This window comes from Coptis chinensis, chromosome 4, assembly GCF_015680905.1.
Source record: "Coptis chinensis isolate HL-2020 chromosome 4, ASM1568090v1, whole genome shotgun sequence".
In the NCBI taxonomy this organism is placed as follows: domain Eukaryota; kingdom Viridiplantae; phylum Streptophyta; class Magnoliopsida; order Ranunculales; family Ranunculaceae; genus Coptis; species Coptis chinensis.
Window position 1 is genome coordinate 7,658,783 of NC_141459.1, and position 21,543 is coordinate 7,680,325.

Consider the following 21,543-nt stretch of genomic DNA (forward strand, 5'->3'; position numbering starts at 1 on the left):
TTTGCGATATTTGGAGATATTTGGTGATATTTTGTGTATATAATAATTTTATTTAATATTTACCATTATATTTCAAATAAATATAAATAATGTATCATGATATATCAAAAAATATCCACAATATCTATGATATTTATCGATATTTTAGATATATCAACGATATTTATATGTGAAATAATGTCAAATATCCCCAAAGAAAGAGATATATCCACGATACATATCCAGAAATTGAATATCGATAAATACCCATATCCTGATATTTTGTACTATAACTCTACTACCCTCTCTTCTTTCTTCCACCCATTTAGTCATTTACTAATATCTCACATCCTCTCAAATTATCAATTTCAGATTGTGATCATTGCTGATTTTCTCATCTTATTATTATTATTATTTTTTGCTAATGATTTCTCATCTAATACTTATAAAACAAGGCACAAATTTTATTTCATACCTTTAGGCCCTGTAAATTAAAGGAAAACCCTCATCTCTAATGAATAGAAAATTAGAGGAAAAATTGATTTGAGAACTTGGTTTGTTAGAAAAGAGAATTTTAAGAATCCATTAATAAAAAATGGTTTTCACAAGTTTTTCACTGTAACGAGATTTTGTCTCCAATTAGAACAAACGAACCAGTATAAAGACATCAATACACCATCATCTTTTTTTCGATTTTTTTTTGTCTTTCTTATTAAACCAAAAATTGGTCCTGTTCGGTGTTCACCAGTGGGAATAGAGAAAGAGGCGTGGAGTCAATGTTGTACAAAGGAGGGGATTAGGGGCTATTTTCGGTTTTTTATTTTTTGTTACGTAGAAAAGATGTTAAAGAATAAAAAAAATAGGCTTGCCATGTCATCCATGTCACTAACCAGGCAAAAAATAATGTCGCCCTAGAATTATTGATTTTATTCTGGTGGTTTTTCTTAAGAAGTTGAGAGACCTCTTTCCTTAAACACCATTTGTAATAATGTGTGAGTGTGCTTTTCTCCAAGACCAACGATTCGCCTGCTACTCTGCTAGCATTCCTATTTGAGATATGGTTTCGGGTCAGATTCAAGTCATAGATTAAACCCTCTGTCCAAATTATCTATAATTTGGGGCAATTGAGCCTACTTTCAGAGTTCCAAATTATCTAAGATGAACATATTTTATTTATTTATTTATTTTTGATGAGAACTAAGACGAACATGGTTGGTTACAGGTTCTTCAAATGACAGGTATCCAGTAAACTGAGAATATGAGTTGATTGTGTAATGTTAGTTTTTCATTTTTATAGCGTTTACAAATGAATTGCTATTTGTAATGGGGCGGCCTTGTTCCCACTAGGGTTGTTATTGGGCCAGACCTGAACATGACACACCTAGGTCTAGGCCCGGCCTAGAACATATATGAATTTTTGAGTCCAAGTCCGGTCTAGGTTGTCTTATTAGACAAGTTCCAATTAGGCCTAGGTATGTTTACCAATACATGGGAACTGTTTTTTTTTTTTTTTGTTCTAAAAATAAATCAAATTTGTAAATACATGGAAACTTGAATCTTATAAATAGCAAATTTGTAAACGCAAATAGCAAACTTGAATCTTGTAAATAGCAAATTTGATTCTTGTAAATAGCAAGAATCAAATTTGTAAATAGCACAACACTGACCAACATTGTTTCTAATTTTCTATGTACACTATTAATAAAGAGTCCTATTACTAATGGACTCCATATTGTGTTGGGCAGACCAAAAAAATAATAATAATAAATAAAAAAAAAAAAATATATATATATATATATATATATATATATATATATATATATATATATTATTATATATATATATATATATATACACGGTTAGGCTAGGATGACATATTTAGCATGACATACATAGAGTGACATGTTCATTCCGCCCCTAAAAGCCCTGACCACTAACCCAACAAAACACAAAACAGATTTTGTGTTTTCAAAACACAGTTCAAACTTAGAACTCCAAATTCAAACCAAACTCAAAAACTCCACAATCTATATCCAAATTGATCACCCCCTCCGGCATCCCACTCCGACATCTCCGTCATGCAAGCTTCAAGAGGATATATTTTCTGGCGGCATAGACAATTTTGATGGTGGGGCAGCGTGGGCATTTGAAGTTGGTTCCCCATCCATGGGTTGTCCAATTATAGTAGAGGATCTTAATACTCCCGCCAAATGCTTGTGGAGGTTATATTTTCTTTTGTTGGTTGAGAATCTTTGATTTTTCTTTGTCGTTGAATTCTTACATTACGATCCTTTTATTTAGATGCTTTGTGAAGAATTAAAGGGCTTCTTTCTAGAGATTCTTGATATAATTAGAGGATTGGGATTGACCATCTTGAAGGGGTGATGGAAGTTCGTAATGAAAAATGCAGATACGCTTCGCGGTCGAGGTAACCATCTAATAGCAAACTCAACTTTTTATTTTCCCTTTTCTTCCTACTTATTTGTGTTTTTCTCCTCATTTGGGGGTTTCACGTTCACCTTTAAGTTAAGTTTCTTTTTATGAATTAGCTTGAATGTTCAAATATCCATATGGTTTGACAGAATTTTCAATATTGCTTATGTTTAAATATCTTGCATTAGTATGGGGCCTTCCTCTGACAAGAAACTGTAATGGCACGGAATATATATAGTATTGTATTGGATCACAAATATCAAATGAAGTTATCATTATTTCTCGCCTCTGGAGTGATTGCCATTCAGTTGGAAGTCCTCTACTACTTCATATATAAAGCAAGGACCATTTACCCGTTAGCTGTAGATGATCTTTATCATTAAGCACTCCTTGGATTTGTTTCATACAAAGTCTAGGAATCATCTCTTCTTTACTACTCCTCAGGCTTGCATTATTCCTTGGTATTTCATACTAATAATCAACTTGAACCTTGATGAAAATGGCCAGTCATTACATCTATTGTTTAGTACCTCTACTTATAAAATAACCTTAGCACATTTTTGCTGATTATTCCACATCATTAGTCAGACATTACGAGGGATGAGGCTCTTGATGTTTAAGTGTTTGGGGCCTAATTGAAAGTTAGCAAATATCAGGTCCATATCAAGGCATTTACACTTGACAGGCGATCAAGCTACATTTTGTAGTAGTATAATTGTTTAGATATATATGAGAATATGAGATATGATTTATATGGGTCATCCATCGGGTCTCTTAAAGCGTTTGCATTATATATTGACATGTAAATATGTATATATTTTTTTTTTTTATTATTATTATCTGAAGTTAATGATATGGACTCTCGAAGGTGAAAATCATCATGTGTAATGTATATGTATGGTTGTTTTCATAATGAGATTTGGAGCAATATACATTACATGATGATGATTTTCTTCACCTTGAGAGTCCATATCATTAACTTCAGATAATAATAAAAAAAATATATACATATTTACATGTCAATATAATATAAACGCTTTTAAGAGACGATGGATGACCCATATAAATCATATCTCATATTCTCATATATATCTAAACAATTATACTACTACAAAATGTAGCTTGATCGCCCGTCAAGTGTAAATGCCTTGATATGGACCTGATATTTGCTAACTTTCAATTAGGGCCCCCAAACACTTAAACATCAAGAGCCTCATCCCTCGTGAATGTCGACTAATGATGTGGAATAATCAGCAAAAATGTGCTAAGGTTATTTTATAAGTAGAGGTACTAAACAATAGATGTAATGATGCCAAACCGGCAAAGTTGATTATTAGTATGAAATACCAAGGAATAATGCAAGCCCGAGGAGTAGTAAAGAAGAGATGATTCCTAGACTTTGTATGAAACAAATCCAAGGAGTGCTTAATGATAAAGATCATCTACATAACGGTAAATGGTCCTTGCTTTATATATGAAGTAGTAGAGGACTTCCAAAAATGGCAATCACTCCAGAGGCTAGAAATAATGATAACTTCATTTGATATTTGTGATCCAATACAATACTATATATATTCCAGCCATTAGTTTATTCATCAGAGTGATCGGCCCCATACTAATGCAAGATATTTAAACATAAGCAATATTATTGATGTGTTCCCTGCCAAACCATATGGATATTTGAACATTCAAGCTAATTGAGAAAAGAAACTTAACTTAAAGGTGAACGTGAACCCCCCCAAATGAGGAGAAAACACAAATAAGTAGGAAGAAAAGGGAAAATAAAAGTTGAGTTTGCTATTAGATGGTTACCTCGACCGTGAAGCCGCATCTGCACCTTTTCATTACGAAGCCCATCACCCCTTCAAGATGGTCAATCCCAATCCTCTAATTATATCAGAATCTCTAGAAAGAAGCCCCGTTTCTTCACAAAGCATCTAAATAAAAAGGATCGTGAATGTAAGAATTCAAAGCGACAAAAAAAATCAAAGATTCTCAACCAACAAAAGAAAATATAACCTCCACAAGCATTTGGCGGGAGTATTAAGATCCTCTACTATAATTGGACAACCCATGGATCGGGAACCAACTTCAAATGCCCACGCGTTGCCCCACCATCAAAATTGTCTTCCGAAAAATATATCCCTTGAAGCTTCGGATGACGGAGATGTCGGAGTGGGATGCCGGAGTGGGGTGATCAATTTGGATATAGATTGTGGAGTTTTGGAGTTTGGTTTGAATTTGGAGTTCTAAGTTTGAACTCAGGTTTGTACATGTAGAAGAACACAAAATCTGTTTTGTGTTTTGTTGGTTCGTGGGCGGGCTTTTAGGGCGTGAGCAAGTTATGTCACTCTATGTATGTCATGCTAAATATGTCATCCTAGCCTAACCGATATATATATATATATATATATATATATATATATATATATATATATATATATATATATATATATGGAGTAGGTTCCGTTTACAACACTTTTTATACAATGTTTTATACAATACCCTTTGAAAATTTGAATTAAGCCTTGATTCCTTGTAGATATGATCTTCACACCATGGAGATCATCTCCACAAAAAATTAGCTTATTTGAAAACTCCCAACCATGAGAAAAATTGCTCTCAACTTACGAATTTTTATCAACGGTATAGAAATATCGATTTTGCAACCCTTTTTGGAAAAACTTAGAAATGTTCATATGACCTGATTTTTTGTGGAGGCCATATCCATGGTGAGAGTACATCTTATCCACAAAAAATTAGCCCTTAAAACATCTTGAAGGGTCCGGTGGGGGATATTGTATAAAATGTTGTATAAAAAGTGTTGTAAACGGAACCTACTCCTATATATATATATATATGGGGTCATGGGGATGGTTATATGAACTCCACTTAAAGTTACTCCAAACAAACTCCACCACTAAATACAATGAATTAGAAACTAATTTTTGGTGGAGATGTTCTCTACATAATAGAGATTATCCTTACAAAAAATCAATTCATTTGAAGATGTACAACCTCGTCAAATATCATTTATAATGTTTTGAAATTATCCAACGACCCATATTTGTTTAATTTCGGTATAACTTTTGACAAGGTTAAACATATTCAATTAAGTTGATTTTTTGTGGGGGCGTTCTTCATCATATTATGTATATCTCCACAAAAAATTAGCTCTCAATTCATCTTATAAGTCCACTATTAGAAGTGGAGTAACTTTGGAGTCACTATAAGGTGGAGTTAGTATAACCATCCCCTATATATATATATATATATGACAAGTGTGCCATTGGTCCCAAAAAGTCCAAAAAAAAAACAATTATTACAAGTGTGCTATTTGTCCTAAAAAGTTGAATTCGAAAACCCCAAGCTTAAACAATCCGGCTAGGTCGTTCATTGTGCAAACCTAACGATATGGCCACACCGTTTGGACTAAGTCTCCAACGATATGGCCACACTGTTTGGATTAAGTCTCCAACGATATGACCACATTGTTTGGACTAAGTCCCAAACGACTTGGCCACACCGTTTGGGACTTAGTCCAAACGATGTGCCCACACCGGTCAAGAGGCCAAAAAACAGAACTTTATATTTTTTCAAAGTTCAAATCTCAAACGGTGTGGCCATATCATTTGAGACTTAGTCGGGGATTTGAACTTTGAAAAAATATAAAGTTCTGTTTCTTGGCCTCTTGACCGGTGTGGGCACATCGTTGACTAAGTCCCAAACGGTGTGGCCAAGTTGTTTGGGACTTAGTCCAAACGATGTGGCTATATCATTGGAGACTTAGTCCAAATGGTGTGGCCATATCGTTAGGTTTGCACAATGAACGACCTAGTGGGCGTTTAAGCTTGGGGTTTTCGAATTCAACTTTTTGAGACCAATGACACACTTGTAATAATTGTTTTTTTTTGTTTTTTTGGGACTAATGACACACTTGTAATAATTGTTTTTTTTTTGGGTCTGCCCAACACAATATGGGGTCCGTCAATAACAAATACCTTAATAAATATACTACTAATATTAACTATAAAACACACAAATCTAATATATAGATTTCGGACTGGACCATTATCGGACCGGGCAAAGGTATGTCAAGACTTGGCCAAATAATTTTATTAGACTAAATGTAAAGTCTAAGCCATTGTCTTATCGGTTCGGATTCAATCGGGCTTCGGGCTTGTCTCGACCCATTGAGAACTCTATAATCCCCACCCCCCACCCAATATTTCTATGGTTAATACACTGGTAGGGTCTGCCAACCCCTGTCCCACTAGATAGGGGTGACAGTTTTGTACACGACCCGCTAAGCGGGTTTGGGTTAGAAAAAAAAGTTTTTGGGTCATTTAAAGGACCCGCTGAACCCGTTAAATAAATGGGTTGGGTTAAGGTCACATATGTTTACCCGAATAACTCATTAGTAGACCTGATTTGTTCTCGTGTCTAATGGGTTGATGACATGGGTCGAGTCATCAATCCGTGACCAGTATAACATGTTTTAAGATAAGTTTCCTTATTTTTTATTTTTAAAGATCTCATCATCTCAACTAACTATCTAAAATAAACGATTAAAAAGAGAAGTATTAGTTGTTATATTGATTCATTCGATAAAAATATGTTTCGATGTTTCGTTATTTAATTTTCATTGATATCTAATTGAATTATAGATGGTTTTTGAGATATATATATATATATATATATATATATATATATATATATATATATATATATATATATATATATATATATATATATATATATAATAAATTAAAATATGAATTACTAAATATTTTGCATTAATCTGTGAATCTTATCCGAAATTGACCCGCTGGCTTAGCAACTCATCCATTGGGCAACCCGTTATATAAGCGGGTTGGGTTTGGATTTGACAGATTCGACATCTTGACACGATTAATAATTAGGTCGGATTTGAGTTTGCTCTCATAACTTAGGCATTGTTTAAAAAATCAGACTAGGCGGTCTCTAGGCGCTAGGCGGTGTCCAACCGACTCGCCTAGGCCCTAGTCGTTTAAAAAATTGGTGGACTGACTAGGCGGTCCAGTCAAGTTTTTTTTTTTTTTGAATGATTAAATGTCGAAAAATAAAGGCCCGAGTAAGCTTAAGATTTGAATGAGTTTAAAAGACTTAAGTCTAATGTAAATTATATGCCATCCTACCTATATTAATATCCGTTTCTCCCAAGATGCTCATAGTGAGCCAAAAAGTTTTAAAATAGTCCCTATTTGAAAAATAATTACTTGCCTTCTTAAGCTCTCTAATTTAATATAAATTAAAAATGTGTTATGCTAAAACAAAAACAAAGCTACATTATTTCATTATGGGATGGGAAAAAAAAACAAATTCTAAAACAATGGATTAGTTAATTGATATGTATTAGTTATTGGATATGGATATGGATATGGATATGTATTAGTTAATAGATATGGATATATATTAGTTAATAGATATGGATATGGATTACTTATTGGATATGGATATGTTAAACTTTTGTGTTAAATATAGGCCCGACATTTTGAGTTATGATCAAAGAGTATGTTTTATATGAATAATACGCATTTTTTGTAATGTTATTATTTTTGTAATAAATATTTTCGTTTTGTGTTTATTTTTTGAGTTATGATAAATAATTTTTTCATTTCTGGTAGTATATGTGTATATTGCTATACATATTAGGAAAAAAAATTGTCTAGCGCATAGCCCGTCTAGGCACTAGGCGCTCTCTCACCGCCCGACTACCGCCTAGCGTTTTTTAGTTTTTTAGAACGCTGTCCTAACACGTATGTGACCCGAATACGACACCAAACGAACCTGACCCAACCCGAGGTCCCGAGCCATTGCCACCCCTACCGCTGGAGGCTTTTGGAAAAAAAAAAAAAAAAACAATCGGGCAAACTGGATTTGAATAGTGGCCATTTCATTTTCAGGCTTGCACAAAATCGCACTGCGGTTCCTAAAGCTACAAAATATGGTGAGGACAAAGACAATCACCCACGTTTCGTACTCTGGGCTGTATATTCTCTCCACGTATCCACAAGAAGTTGCCACGTCTATTCACAAGTCTACAATATTCAGCCACGTCACTTCTATATGCAAGAAAAGCACTTGTCCGACCTCATCGAGGTAGGAACTCATATTTAACTATCTAAGTACTCAAGTAAGAAAAACATAGAGCTTAAAACACTCTAGGAGTATTGGTTACGCACCATCATATTCTGAAGCCTCAAACTATGTCTACAGAAACTGACTATGAAGCAACAGATGCCACTCAAGTCACTGATGGTAGTTAAGCTCGATGAGAAATTTTAAATTCAATTAAATTTCATGTTAGTCTCTTTTATTTTTAAATATCACTGCTTCAATTATATGCAGATTATCACGCACCAGATACCCCTCAAATCACTATAGGTTAAGCTCTATGAAATAAAGATTTTAATTCCTGATTTTCCTTCTATTCACTAGCTTGCTCTTAATTTTTTTAATGACTCTTCACTATGTGCAGATTATAATGCACCAGATTTCCCTCAAACCACTAAAGGCAATGAGATAAAATTTATATTATATTCTACTGATTCAACTTTTAGTCTTACTACTTTAATTACCAATCGTTCAATGCAGGTAATAATAATATTGTTAGAGATATAATGTTATGGAGAAAAAAGAGAGTGAGTGCATCAATACTAGCTATAGCAACAGCAACATGGGTGGCGCTTGAAGTGTATCAATTCAACTTTCTGACTATTGCTTCTTGGGCCTCCATGGCCATTGTTGTTTTGTTGTTTTTCTGGGGAAACCTCGCGAGACTTCTTGGCCGGTAAGCAATACATACAAATTTGGAAAGTCATTACTGTAATGAACTAGTGGTAGAGGGAAAAAAAAATGTTACATATTTTATATTTATTTAATTGCTTTGTTTTTCAGACAAGAACCCAACGTGCCCGATTTTATAGCATCGGAGCAGACCACATTAAAGACGGCACACACCTTGAAAGGGTTATTAGAAGATACGTTGCGTTGGATGGTTAGAAAGGGTGTAACAAGTGAATGGTATGAGTTTGTTGGGATTGTAGCTGCTTTGTATGTGCTTTCAAAGATAGGCAGTTGGTTTGATCTCCTCACACTCCTCTATATAGGTACACATTATTCATATAAACTGTTTCCACTACAGACATTCTAACTTAGTATAATCGTTTTTTTTTTCCTGATACAAATTTATTTGTGTGTTTATTTTTGGTTGAGAGAATGAACAGGTGTCGTGATGGGATTAACTGTTCCATTGATTTATGAGAAGTATGAAGACAAGATAAAGGGAACTTGGGAGCGAATGAAGGTGCAATGCAGAAGGTTGCATACCAAGTTTGATGAGAAGGTGTTGACAAAAATGAAGCAGAAGGTGGGTGTTGTCAAGAAGGAGAAAAAGACTGAATAGTTATCCCGTTACTGCCTTCTTTTCTGTTAATTAGTGATGCCATAATGTATGTAGGGGTTAGCTTTAAGTTGATGAATTTTTCGCCATTAATGTATGTGATTCTTAGTAAGAATCCAGAAGTCATGGTTGAATGTACTTGTTGATCAACATGGTATTGAAAACGAACACATCAACATGGTATTGAAAACGAACACCTTATATGAGACAGTTGATCGAGTCTTCTTGTTTTCCAGTGGGAACTTGCTTGCTAGCTTTGAATATGTTTGGTAGAAAAACAAGGGAAAAATGTAAAAAAATGTTTTCCAGTGGGAACTTGCTTGCTAGCTTTGAATATGTTTGGTAGAAAAACAAGGGAAAAATGTAAAAAAATGCGCCGCTGCCGGGGATCGAACCCGGGTCACCCGCGTGACAGGCGGGAATACTCACCACTATACTACAACGACTTAGTTGCTTAGTAAGCTACGTTAATATATAAGTATATAACACATAGTCAATCTGTGGTAGAAAAATACAACTGACAATAGCCAGGGCACATAAATGTCAATAGCCAGGCACGTAAATGTTCTGACTTCATTTTGTTGGGTATTGGCTTATTATGTGTTTAACAATTAACATACCTAGATAAGGGATAGTCTATACTTTTGAAGTTTTGAGAATGCTCTATGATTATTGAACTTTTTCGTACTTTTATTTCTAGGCAAAAATTAGAAACTAATTTGTAACTTGTTCAAAAAGGAGGCTTTGAAGAAGGGGAAATAAAAATGTTCCCTAGAAGGCATCTAAGGACTGAAGTTTACATTTTCTGGTCGAGCGAGGATCCCAATTATTCTCAGTCCAGCCAACTTGTATGTAGTTCTATTATGTTAGTCTTTTGCGCCCGTTTTCTAAGTTTGTAAGGGGAAACAAATCCCCTTACCTTGTTTTGCACATCATTTTGGATTTTGTTTAAAACTTTAAAATGTACACAAGGAAATTTTTTAGAATAGACAGAAGTTTTGGCTATAAATTATGGCTAAATCTATGGTGCACGAGATGTATGGTGCGCCATTACATCTCGGCCACTCATACCAAGGGTGCGTGTGTATTTAATGGCAGAAGTACTGAATCCAAAGGCCCATAATTACCTGCGCACCATACGACCTGCGCACTGAAGACATGCTCATAAATTATATGCTTTAAGCAATCAATTGAAGGCTTTATAGGATCCGTGGCGCGGTAGCGCGTCTGATTTCAGATCAAAGGTTTCGTGTTCGATTCATGTCAGGGTTCATAATGTTGGTGGTTTTAATTTTCAATTTCTCAATCAGCTTTTCTCGAAAGACTAATAAAATACAAAAAAAGTATAGAGAAATTGATTTTTGAGGTGGTTTTCTCCTTTACTAAAAAGATGATGTGCAGCTGCTGCTTCCAGTCTTTAAAAAGATCAGGGGTAGAACCTGCCACCACCCTACCAAGCTTGGGAAATTCAAAGGATCCTTCTGGTAGAGTGGTGCGCAATGGAATGGAGTCACCTGAAATAGAGACGCAAAATGTGCGCTGCACCTTGACCCTAAACATTTACGAAGGGAAAGTTTTTTCAATTACAAGGAAGCGTTTTTTCCTGTGATGCTAATCATCCTCATCCCAAGCTTTTGGAAGTAGCAGCGTTACCATATGAATATATGATGCTTATAGTAAAAAATATCTCGTGGATTCATTTGGTGATTTGTTGCAATTGGCTATGGAAACTTAAAGTGGCTGATGCTTATTCTAGTCATGGATTCGAAGCCTTTAAACTGGATTTGTTTACGCGCAAATGGATTCTCGTAGAGAACCTACCAGGTCGTACATTGTTTTATCATCGTTGACTTTCCATGGGTTTATCCATCAGTTTACTCAGGCGTGCTGCACAACTTTGTAAGAAAAGAAAGAACCCAATATATCTCTTAGATATACATATACTGCTGGATAACTGTGCACTGAAAGATACAAAGATAGTCTACATTTAAGTCAAGGAAGAAGTACAAGAAAATACAGTACGGAAAAGGATTACACAAACACAGAACACTTGTAGAAATTCCAGTCTTGTGCACACCCTAGAAGCAGTGATTTATACAATCATAAATTCTTCCAATGGTACAAATAAATAACAACTAGGCAACACGAGTATTATGGACATCATGCACTGGTAGGTAGAGGATGATGCCAGGACTCTAAATCTCTAATAACTGACGGTCCACTTTCGTCCAACCAATACTGGCTTTAAATAAATTAGCCACACCGCCCAATCGATAAGTACTTCGTTTTGAAGCTCTTCTTCCTAAAACTAACCCACATCCAGTGTGTCACATAGCATATATTATTTCCCCACTGCTGTCGACATCAAGCTCAGGATCAGTGTCCAAATCATCTAAGTCGTCGTCAATATCCATGCTACCCGTCAGAAAATGATTGATGCTGCGGGTACCAGGCGCTGGTAAAGTTGCCTCAGCTATAATTTGCATAATTTCATCGACACTTTGCATGGGTTGATCAGGCTCTTCATACTGATTATTCATTGTATTTTCATTTATGAGGTCCGCTGGGAGGTTCTTTAAAAACCATTCATGGTTCTGAATTTCAGGAATAGTTATCCTCTGTTGCACATAACAGAAGGTGTGAGAATGGTCAACATACAGAGACTATCATAAAGTTCAGTAAGTAACAGTCAAGACTGTGTTCAACTCCAAAAAGAAAAGTGTAAGACAGTCCGAGCTAGATTATGCATCTTTGTCGGAAATTGTCACGCCATAAAATCCATCACTGATTCTCTCTAGTCTCTACATGTCGTTTTTGAATTCAAATGTTCTAGCTTCAAACTTAAGAAACTTTGTACTGAATGTGACAGGTATGCAATTGTATCCATCTACACTCATATATAATGAGGCTTGAGGGAGCGAGCTGATGACGTCATATGTTCATGTCTGCCCGTCTCCAATTTGTCGTTTTTATATTGTTTCGTCTTTTCTAGCATGGCCCCACCCAAAATTAAACCAAACCCTCAACACTCTACACTATACCCTTGTTTTTTTTTTTTTTTCTCCTTAAATTGGCCCCACTATAACCCATCGCACCAATGTTTTCACTTATTGTTCTCCTGAGGGCCCCACAAAAATTGGATGTGTTTAACCCTATCATATGTTGCACATGCACAGTACTAACGCGCGATGTGGTTAAACACACCCAATTTTATATCCTTTGTGGGGCTCTTAGTAGGGGAAAAAATGGTGCGACACGTTGGATAATTGTAGGTCCCATTTCTAAAAAACAAAGTGCGTAGGGTTTGGTTTGATTTTGGGTGGGGCGGTGGGGCCAGGCTTAGAAAAGAGAAAACAAACCAAAAACGACAAATTGGAGGCAAGCAAACACGAATATCCACATCATCGGCTTCACGGCTCTTTATAGATTAGTATAGATAAGAAAGTTGTCCATAAAATTTTCATGGAATTGAATGGCGCTAATAACTAGATACTTCATTATGCCCAACAGATCCGGTCGGCACAACACCACACCAATTCCAACACCAGATACTTCATGGACTTTGGAGAACCTTCTACCCCATACCCTGCTATACTTGCGTATATTCCCTCGACTATAATAGTTCTCTTATTTATTTTTAAAAAAGAGATACTAAATTCTGATTTGCAACAGCCGTTTCTATATTCTAATACTAAATGTCATGTCGTATTGAGCATAAGAAAGGAACGTTGAAAGCATGAGAACAACAGAATTAGGCCATCCATGTCCAACAGTTTAGGAAACCTCCATTTCAAGGGCCAGTAAATAACGAAGTCCTCATTAATGCCAACTTTGGAAAATTAACAGAGAAAAATAATACATAAACAACACTCAACATCACTAAACAAATACATGCAATAAAAAAACTCGGAGTCTTTTAATTCAGTTGCCACCTAAGTTGCATTGACACGGACACGTGTGTCCATATCCGACACGGATACGGAGTGTCTGACATGGCGAAATATAAAAAACTAAGGTATATCACACACAATATGTGTCCGTGTGTATCCGATACGGACATGTAGATACGTATCCGACATAGATTATTTTTGAAATATGGTGTGTCCATGTAACATAGGTTGCCACTCAAAAGGGGGAGATGTCACCTAGGTCAGATGTTCTTTTGAACAACAGAATGTATCCTAAATATTTTCCCATTAGGTAATTCATCCGGGGGTGTGTATGATTGCAGAAGGGAACTCTTAACAAGGAAGACCAACTTTTCAATGTTAATCTTCAGAAGATAGGGCATACAGGGAGAATTAAATTAGACCATCCTAAAAGAGCTTAATGGAGAATTCTCACATTGTAAATTCTTCCATGAATCTACATGCTCCCTACGTAAAAATTCTAATAGAAGCTCTCGAGATGGTAACAGTTTTCATGCCCTCATTATATATGCTTCCTATCTCAAGAAGATCTGTACTTAAAAGTGGTATTCCCTGGTAATTCTTGTGCAATAAAAAACAACCTAAGTGTTCCTGAGCGGTTTGTTATCTTCACCTAGGCTTTTAAAGTATTGGGATTAAAATTCTCATCAATGAAGCTAGACCACTAACCGTTGAGGGGTTTGCAACAAAAATCCTTGAGATCATATGTTGACACTCGGGAGAAATGTGGACATAATCTGGAATGGAATACTGGACGCTTAAAATTCTCTGCATGGCAGATAGAAAGTTTCAAATCAATCGAATTGAATATCTATCATATATAACATTTGGCAACAGTAAGGCCCACCTAAATACCTGTATAGTCTTCCTGAAATTTTTGGGTTCCTCAGGATCCTCAAAAGGATATGCACCCACCAGCATGACATACAGGGTCACCCCACACGACCACACATCTGCAATCTGTACCGTGATGGACGTATAACAGCATGTTAGTAGTATTTAAAATAGTTTGATGAATTTGATAAGTGTACGGCATCTTTTGTTAGCGTCTGGATGAAAGATATAGCTCAGGTAGTGGTTCTTTGAAAGCATAAAATGCAGACACATTAACATGAGATAAATGGGAGATTGACGAGAGGAAGTCATTCTCCATAATATGAGCTCAGAATTAGAAACATGATTGTAACATGAGAGATTACAAACTGCCTCTTTTAAAACCTTGCAACCCAGGGAGATGCTGGGACCTAAATTTTATAAACAAAAAGACGAAGAATGCTGCGTAACAGTGTACTAGCCAACTCACATAATTTCACTACCAGCTCAACTCCAATAAGAAATATTGTGCCACGTCTACTCTTAAGACCAGAAACTATCTTAACGAAAAGCAAACCACCTTAATAATGAATCAAAAGTCTTCGAACCGAGGTAAGTAGTTATGGTGCTTAGTGAGGGTTTGTGTTCTTAAAAGAAGTTAATAATTATACAGCCCAAACATAACCCGAGGTTATACAGGTAGAGGTATATCAATCCAGGTAAGTCCTGAAGAATGTTCCAGAGTTTTAACAAAGAGTTCCATCAAAAGTGAGTAGTTATACGAAAATGCGAGGATGGATAGTTAAGGGAGTTTTAATTTAAACCAAGTTCTCAGATGACAATTGACATAAAAAGATCCTATATTGCTGCCAAATATGACAAGGAAATGTCCTAAGTTCTTTACAGTTATAGAAAGGTTCAAATGGTTAAGATGGGGTCAATTGGAATAGTACTGATTAGTTTTATATAATATTTGTGAGTCGATGGTGGTTTAGTCAAAAATTACAATCATCTCAAAACCAATTTTTTTACTGTACCTTTTGTCAGTATAATTCATCTTCATGAATTCAATAATACCTCCACATTTATTCTTAAGCAGTATGCACAAAGCCTTCAATGTCTTAGGCAGTACATCACGCTGCCAGATTATGTCAGTACTGAACTACTGATGAATATTATGTTAAACTGTATATTTGAAGTATGAACTAACCTTTCCATCATACTCTTTCTTGAGTAATACTTCTGGAGCAATATATGCAGGGGTCCCAACAGTTGATTTTGGTTGTGAATGCAGCACTGAAGACTAACAATAGTAGACAACGTCAGAAACATGGTATTACTCACCTACGATATGTAGGCAGAGGAAAAGGTAATGGTAAATGAAATGACGAACAAAAAAAAACAACTTGTAGGTCAACGATAATAAAATTTTAAACCAATCAAAAAGTATTAATAACTGCTGTGCATGTGAAACCTCTACTGAAATACCATGTAGTTTGAGTAAAAATCTAACTCCACATTTCCTTTATGTGGCACATGTGAAACTATCCTGAACTCATTGAGTCTGAACCTAGAACATCAAATTCATCTTATAGCCATTGTATTTGGACATTTCAACTTAAATCAAACCAAGCACCGGGTTTTGAAGTCCATGACTGCTTATTGTGCAATAAGGTCTCCAAGAGGTGTAACAAGATCCAAGAGGCTTAAATCAGAGCACAAAGGAGAGTGGACAATACCATCACCAAACATACCACAGGATCCAGTTTCTTGTCATAGTCTGAAAGTTGGCAGGACTTTCAGTATAGATAGACAAGCCATTGCATGTCATAAAGACATGTATACATAAATATATATTTCTCAACATTTGTGCAACTCGCAAACTCAGATCATGGTGTTGTAATGAATTAGAACATGATACAAACTTTTGTACCTTGGAGTATCCAAAGTCACATATCTTCAATCGTGGAGCAGGGCTTCCATCCAGTAGCGTGTTCTCCAACTTCAGATCACGATGGCACACTTGCTTCAATTTAAAAATTGAAACAACTAAGTTAAAATTCCATATAAATCTCTCTATCAGTAATCACGCTCCATAATACAGTGCAAATGCAGTTTATAATAAAAAAAAACACTTTTACCATCGAATGACAATAACTAACTCCTGATATAAGCTGTTGAAAGAAGAAACGGGCCTGCAACCAGAATAAGGGGAAAAAAAGAAATCAACTGAATGCACAGACACTGGGGTGGTAAAGTGAAAATGTAGACCACCAACCTCATCTTCACTGAAGCGACCGGCATTACATATACGCTCGAAAAGCTCTCCACCAGACGCATATTCCATTACAATGGCTAGATGGGTCGGTGTTAATACAACCTTGAGATCGACAATAAAAAAAAAACTCAGTTTTCATTCCTTCCAATATATAGTCTGAAATAAATAATTTCATACCAACCTCTTTGAATCTAATGATATTAGGATGCCTCAACGACCTATGATTAATAATCTCCCTTTGGACATTTTCATCTATCTGTTTAAATTCAACATAATTAATATAGTGAGTGAAATAAACTCTGAAAAACTGTTATTATATTTACCTTTTCACCACGTTCGATATATTTAACAGCAACAAGTTGTTTGGTTTGTTTATCACGCATTAGCCTAGCGACACCGAAATTGCCAGAGCCAATATCTTTAACAAGTTCATAACGATCACTCTCATGTATAATTGGTAAATCCATTATTCCTGCTGGCCCGAAATTGTGTATTCCAGGTCGATCCATTATATTAATATATTTCACATTTACAACCCACAACTGAAAAGGAAACTGTAAAACGTGGCAGAAGGTGGAATGATCTAGATAAAATAAATAAATAAAATTGGTTCAAGTCCGTGAGTTTTTTTTTTTTTTTTTTTTTTTTTAAGTTGGGTTTTCGGTTGCCAGAGAGAAAAGGGAAGAGAGCTCGTGACGGGAACTACTTTTTTTTTTATTTGTTGTCAAAACTTGAAAGCCCAGTTTGGTTGGAGTTTGGACTGGAGTGGATTCGAGATATTTTTTGGTGCAAATTGTTATTTACAAAATTTGGGTCCACATATGTCACGTACAAGTTTATTGATTCAATCTTTGATGTTGCAGTTTCTCCTACCGAAATTAACAGAATTTCCACGTACCATTTCACTTGGGCTAAAGAGGCTTTCTTTTCTACTACAAGCTTTAACCATTTCCGATACCATTAATTCCCATAATAACACTAGTATACTGTTATGCAGTGGGGTGTGAGCGGAGAGGGAAGAGTAGAGAAGAAGAGATTGAGTGGAGAGGGAGAGAGAAATATTGAGAACAGACAGAAACTAACCAAATGATTTTTTGTCCAAATACCCCCTATCTAGATTGTTGGCTCCGCTCACTTGATTATCTAAATGTACAATTCCAATAGAATTCTTAACTCATGATCAATATTCACTATATTTCATCACATTAATTAACTGTTTTTTAAAATAAATAGCAAAAGTTATACACATTGTGTATGTTGTGGAGATCAACTAAGAAACCAACTAGGCAGTGTACAACATGCTTGAAATACTAATAGCATATATAGTTTTTATTTTTGTGTGTAAAAAGGGGCCCTACTTTTGGGTCAAATTTTGGGGGCCCAGCTAGCCGCTTGTCTCGTCTGTGCTCAGGGCCGCCCCTAAATATCCATAATCATTCTGAGTTTCCAACCACTAATCCACTAGTTCATTGATGAATAAAAGTTTTCTGAAATATTGTAGCCTTGCCAAAATAGATATATTTATTTTTGCAATTAATTTGATCATATCAAGAAGAAATGTTAAGGTTTAATTCATTTTTCAGAAGTTGTATAGTGTGTACACCCTTCCTCTCTTCTATAGTCTCTTAAATTTTGAACCTCCAATTGCAATCCATACAGGAGGAATGTTGAAAAGCAACATAATCGTTCGAATCTTTGTTGCCTCGCTCTTCTCTCAAAGGCACAGCCTACCAAAAGATTGTGGGTTGTCCCTGTCAGGCTTGTTCTCTTCTACGGTGTATTTGTTTCACTTGAAAGTTTAATCGATTAGAAGTGTGCTTGTTCCACTTCTTCGGGATGATCTCTAGCAACACCTATGTATCCATCACTAGCTAGTTGATCAAGTTGAGCAATTTGTTGCATGTTTATCCCATTGACCCAAGATTGGTGGTTTCAGCTTGTAATTAATGTGCATCAACACCAAGTCTCTTTACTAGGTCTCGAATACTGAGCATGCTATTTTGAACTTCCTTGAGCTCGAATATATTGGTGCTATCTGGAACTTCTTTGAGCATTCTGAGCGTGTATAGTCTTATTTCTTCCTTAATTTTAACCATAACCAGCTGAGGGGGCAAGGCCTACTTCTCAGGAGAACGTTGTTCTGATCCTCTCTTGCCATATGGCATAGATCACTGCCTAGCTAGACATATGCCTTTGTCACTTCAGTACCAATATTACTTAAATTCCTTGGCAAATTTGTAGAATACGCAGCCATTCAATTCAATAACTTAACTATTATAAGCAGAATCTATACCAAACTTGGCATTAACCCCTTGTAAAATGGGCTTAGAGCTGATCGAGTATGGACATTTAAAAGTAAAGAAGTCTAGAGTACAGTTCTCTCCCAGCATTCCACACAAACTACATCATGAATTCAATGATGTATAATATATATCTTTACTCACCAACATGTCATGTGTAGACGCGCATCCATACAAAAGTTGCCAATCACAAAAAGAGTGATTTGGCACCACAAACTTGCCCTAATTAAACAACTTAAAGAAATTACATTTTAGTTAATTTCTTTAAGGCCATATAGATTGATCTGGTTGAGAACTTACCAGTATGAGCAAGAGTTCATATAACCTTATTTATAGGGAAAAAGTATGATATATAAGATTTTGTTAAAATATTATTATTGAATCCTAATATTAAACTTGAGGTAAAATGGGGTTAGTTATTACTAAAATAGAATAATTATTACTAAAATAGAAATAGAGTACTAAATTTTTAGTTATTCTGCTGTATTATTATGAAGTACATGACTTTAATAATCTGCCCAACTTTTTCAAAGGGAAAGCCACACTATTGGATAAAATAGAGAGTTCCTAGATGCTACCAGATGCCATTTCATATCGAGTTGGCGGAAGGTAATTGTTGTCTCCCGCAAGCTTTAAGCACTTCCGATACCACTAATTCCCAAAACAGTATATAGATACCACTAATTTCCAAAACAGTATATAGAAATATAGTCAAAAAAAAATTTAACTCATGATGCATTCTTCATTCGTACTTCATCACATTGATAAACATAATTAACTCGAGGGGCATTCTTCATTCGTACTTCATCACATTGATAAACATAATTAACTCGAGGGTGTAGCACAATATATAAGTAGTGAAAATTATACAAATTGCATATATTGAGATTGGGCTCATGGGAATATCCATTATCTATTCCAACCACTAATTTAATCCAACAGCTCATTTTAGATAAAACTAAGGTTGTTCTCGGTCCGGTTTTTACCGATTCCTATAGAAACCGTAGACCGAACTGATATACCCGGTTTTTTCTAAGTTTAAACCGAAACCGAACTTGAATAAAAACCGAGATAGAATGTTTAGTTCGGTTTCGGTTTGGGACTTCTATTAAGCTTCAAATTGAAACCTATATGGGCCTACTAATCACTAGCCAAGTAAATTTTAACAAATATATTAAATAGTGTTAATGTCAATTTAGGCATGTTGACAATTTGTAAGTTCAATCACAATAAACATTCAAGTGCTCAATAACATAAACTATTTAGCCAATAAATAAATAAAAATAGTAATAAAAAAAAACTCTAAAATTTCTATACATATCTAGTACCTGGGTCGGTTCAGTTTATATTGGTTAACTGAACCCCAAATTGAAAACTGGACCTAACTGAAATTCCCAGAGACGATTTCATAGAGTAATCTCGATGAATTCAATGTTTCCAATTAGATTTAATCATGCACAAGCAAACAATTATCTATGACAATCAAACTGAAAAAAATAAAACGAGACAAGACACAGAGAATTTTTTAACGTGGTAAACCCAATCACTGGGAAACATCCACATCACTACCTATCTCAGGTAGTGAGATAAAAATCCACTATATAAATCAATCAGTTACAAAGTAAGAATACTCACAACGGGGATCAAGTCCCATGATTACCCAAATATCGTACTCCTCAATATTGTAACCTTTCGCCTCCTTTCGCAGGAAGAAGAATCACTCCTTTTGCAGAAGCCACTAACAATAAACAAGCATGGAAGAACTCAATTCATTGATCTCATGTCGTCTTCAACAATAGGAACACTAAATTAGATGAATGAAGTCTTTTTCTTAATGCACTTCGGAATCTCTAAAATTATTCTACTGAAAAAGCTTACCCCGACTATCTGTGTTTCTTGTTTTTATATTACTTCTCAGACTTCCAAGATCAAATCAGTTTTGATCACAATCCCTCAAAAATCGGTTTTGATCGATATCCACTTTGTTGATCACAATCCCTCAAACATTGGTTTTGATCGACATCCAATTTGTTGTTGTCTATCTCTCTTTACACGGAACTGCTATCTAACTAATGGACCCAAAGCCTTGGTTAGTCATGAAATGGGCCAAACATTATATGTGGGCTTTTCAATCTCCCCCTTTTGGCCGATTTCGTGACAAAACCTTACAAACAATAACTAGAAATTACATCAAAAAACTTCCCGCTAATGACCTAATGCTAATTACAAAGAACCAAGAATACAAGATTCCGGTTCTACAAAGAAAACAACTCTCCCCCTCTCTTCAGTATCAGTCAGCTCTCTTCTTATTTGACTTCATCTGTAGTATAAGCATTATTTCCACAACAAATACACAATCTCTGCAAG

General features: G+C 35.4%; 2 protein-coding genes and 1 non-coding gene across 8 annotated transcripts; 1 reads left to right on the forward strand and 2 right to left on the reverse strand.

Annotated features, from left to right (window-relative positions):
- Positions 1-8,567: 8,567 nt before the first annotated feature.
- RTNLB13 (Reticulan like protein B13) lies at positions 8,568-10,089 on the forward strand. 4 transcript variants are annotated; one of them, XM_086603807.1, is made up of 6 exons: positions 8,570-8,712; positions 8,803-8,838; positions 8,933-8,968; positions 9,049-9,244; positions 9,352-9,563; positions 9,681-10,089. In XM_086603807.1, the coding sequence occupies exons 1-6, from the start codon at positions 8,661-8,663 to the stop codon at positions 9,857-9,859; spliced, it is 711 nt and encodes a 236-aa protein (XP_086459933.1). In that variant the 5' UTR covers positions 8,570-8,660; the 3' UTR covers positions 9,860-10,089. The 4 variants fall into 4 exon arrangements, with proteins under 4 accessions (XP_086459937.1, XP_086459933.1, XP_086459934.1 ...); XM_086603808.1 differs by lacking the exon at positions 8,933-8,968; XM_086603811.1 differs by lacking the exons at positions 8,803-8,838; positions 8,933-8,968 and having other exon boundaries at positions 8,568-8,712.
- Positions 10,090-10,230: 141 nt separating this feature from the next.
- TRNAD-GUC (transfer RNA aspartic acid (anticodon GUC)) lies at positions 10,231-10,302 on the reverse strand. The gene has a single exon. It is a non-coding gene; the product is annotated as a tRNA-Asp (tRNA).
- Positions 10,303-11,823: 1,521 nt separating this feature from the next.
- Positions 11,824-17,602, reverse strand: LOC147501610 (serine/threonine-protein kinase SRK2E). 3 transcript variants are annotated; one of them, XM_086606657.1, is made up of 9 exons: positions 17,200-17,602; positions 17,058-17,132; positions 16,877-16,978; positions 16,740-16,793; positions 16,532-16,624; positions 15,809-15,901; positions 14,641-14,745; positions 14,455-14,553; positions 11,824-12,474 (listed from the first exon to the last, which is right to left on the reverse strand). In XM_086606657.1, the coding sequence occupies exons 1-9, from the start codon at positions 17,383-17,385 to the stop codon at positions 12,184-12,186; spliced, it is 1,098 nt and encodes a 365-aa protein (XP_086462783.1). In that variant the 5' UTR covers positions 17,386-17,602; the 3' UTR covers positions 11,824-12,183. The 3 variants fall into 3 exon arrangements, with proteins under 3 accessions (XP_086462783.1, XP_086462784.1, XP_086462785.1); XM_086606658.1 differs by lacking the exon at positions 14,455-14,553 and having other exon boundaries at positions 17,200-17,599; XM_086606659.1 differs by lacking the exons at positions 14,455-14,553; positions 14,641-14,745 and having other exon boundaries at positions 17,200-17,599.
- Between the last annotated feature and the right edge of the window lie 3,941 nt (positions 17,603-21,543).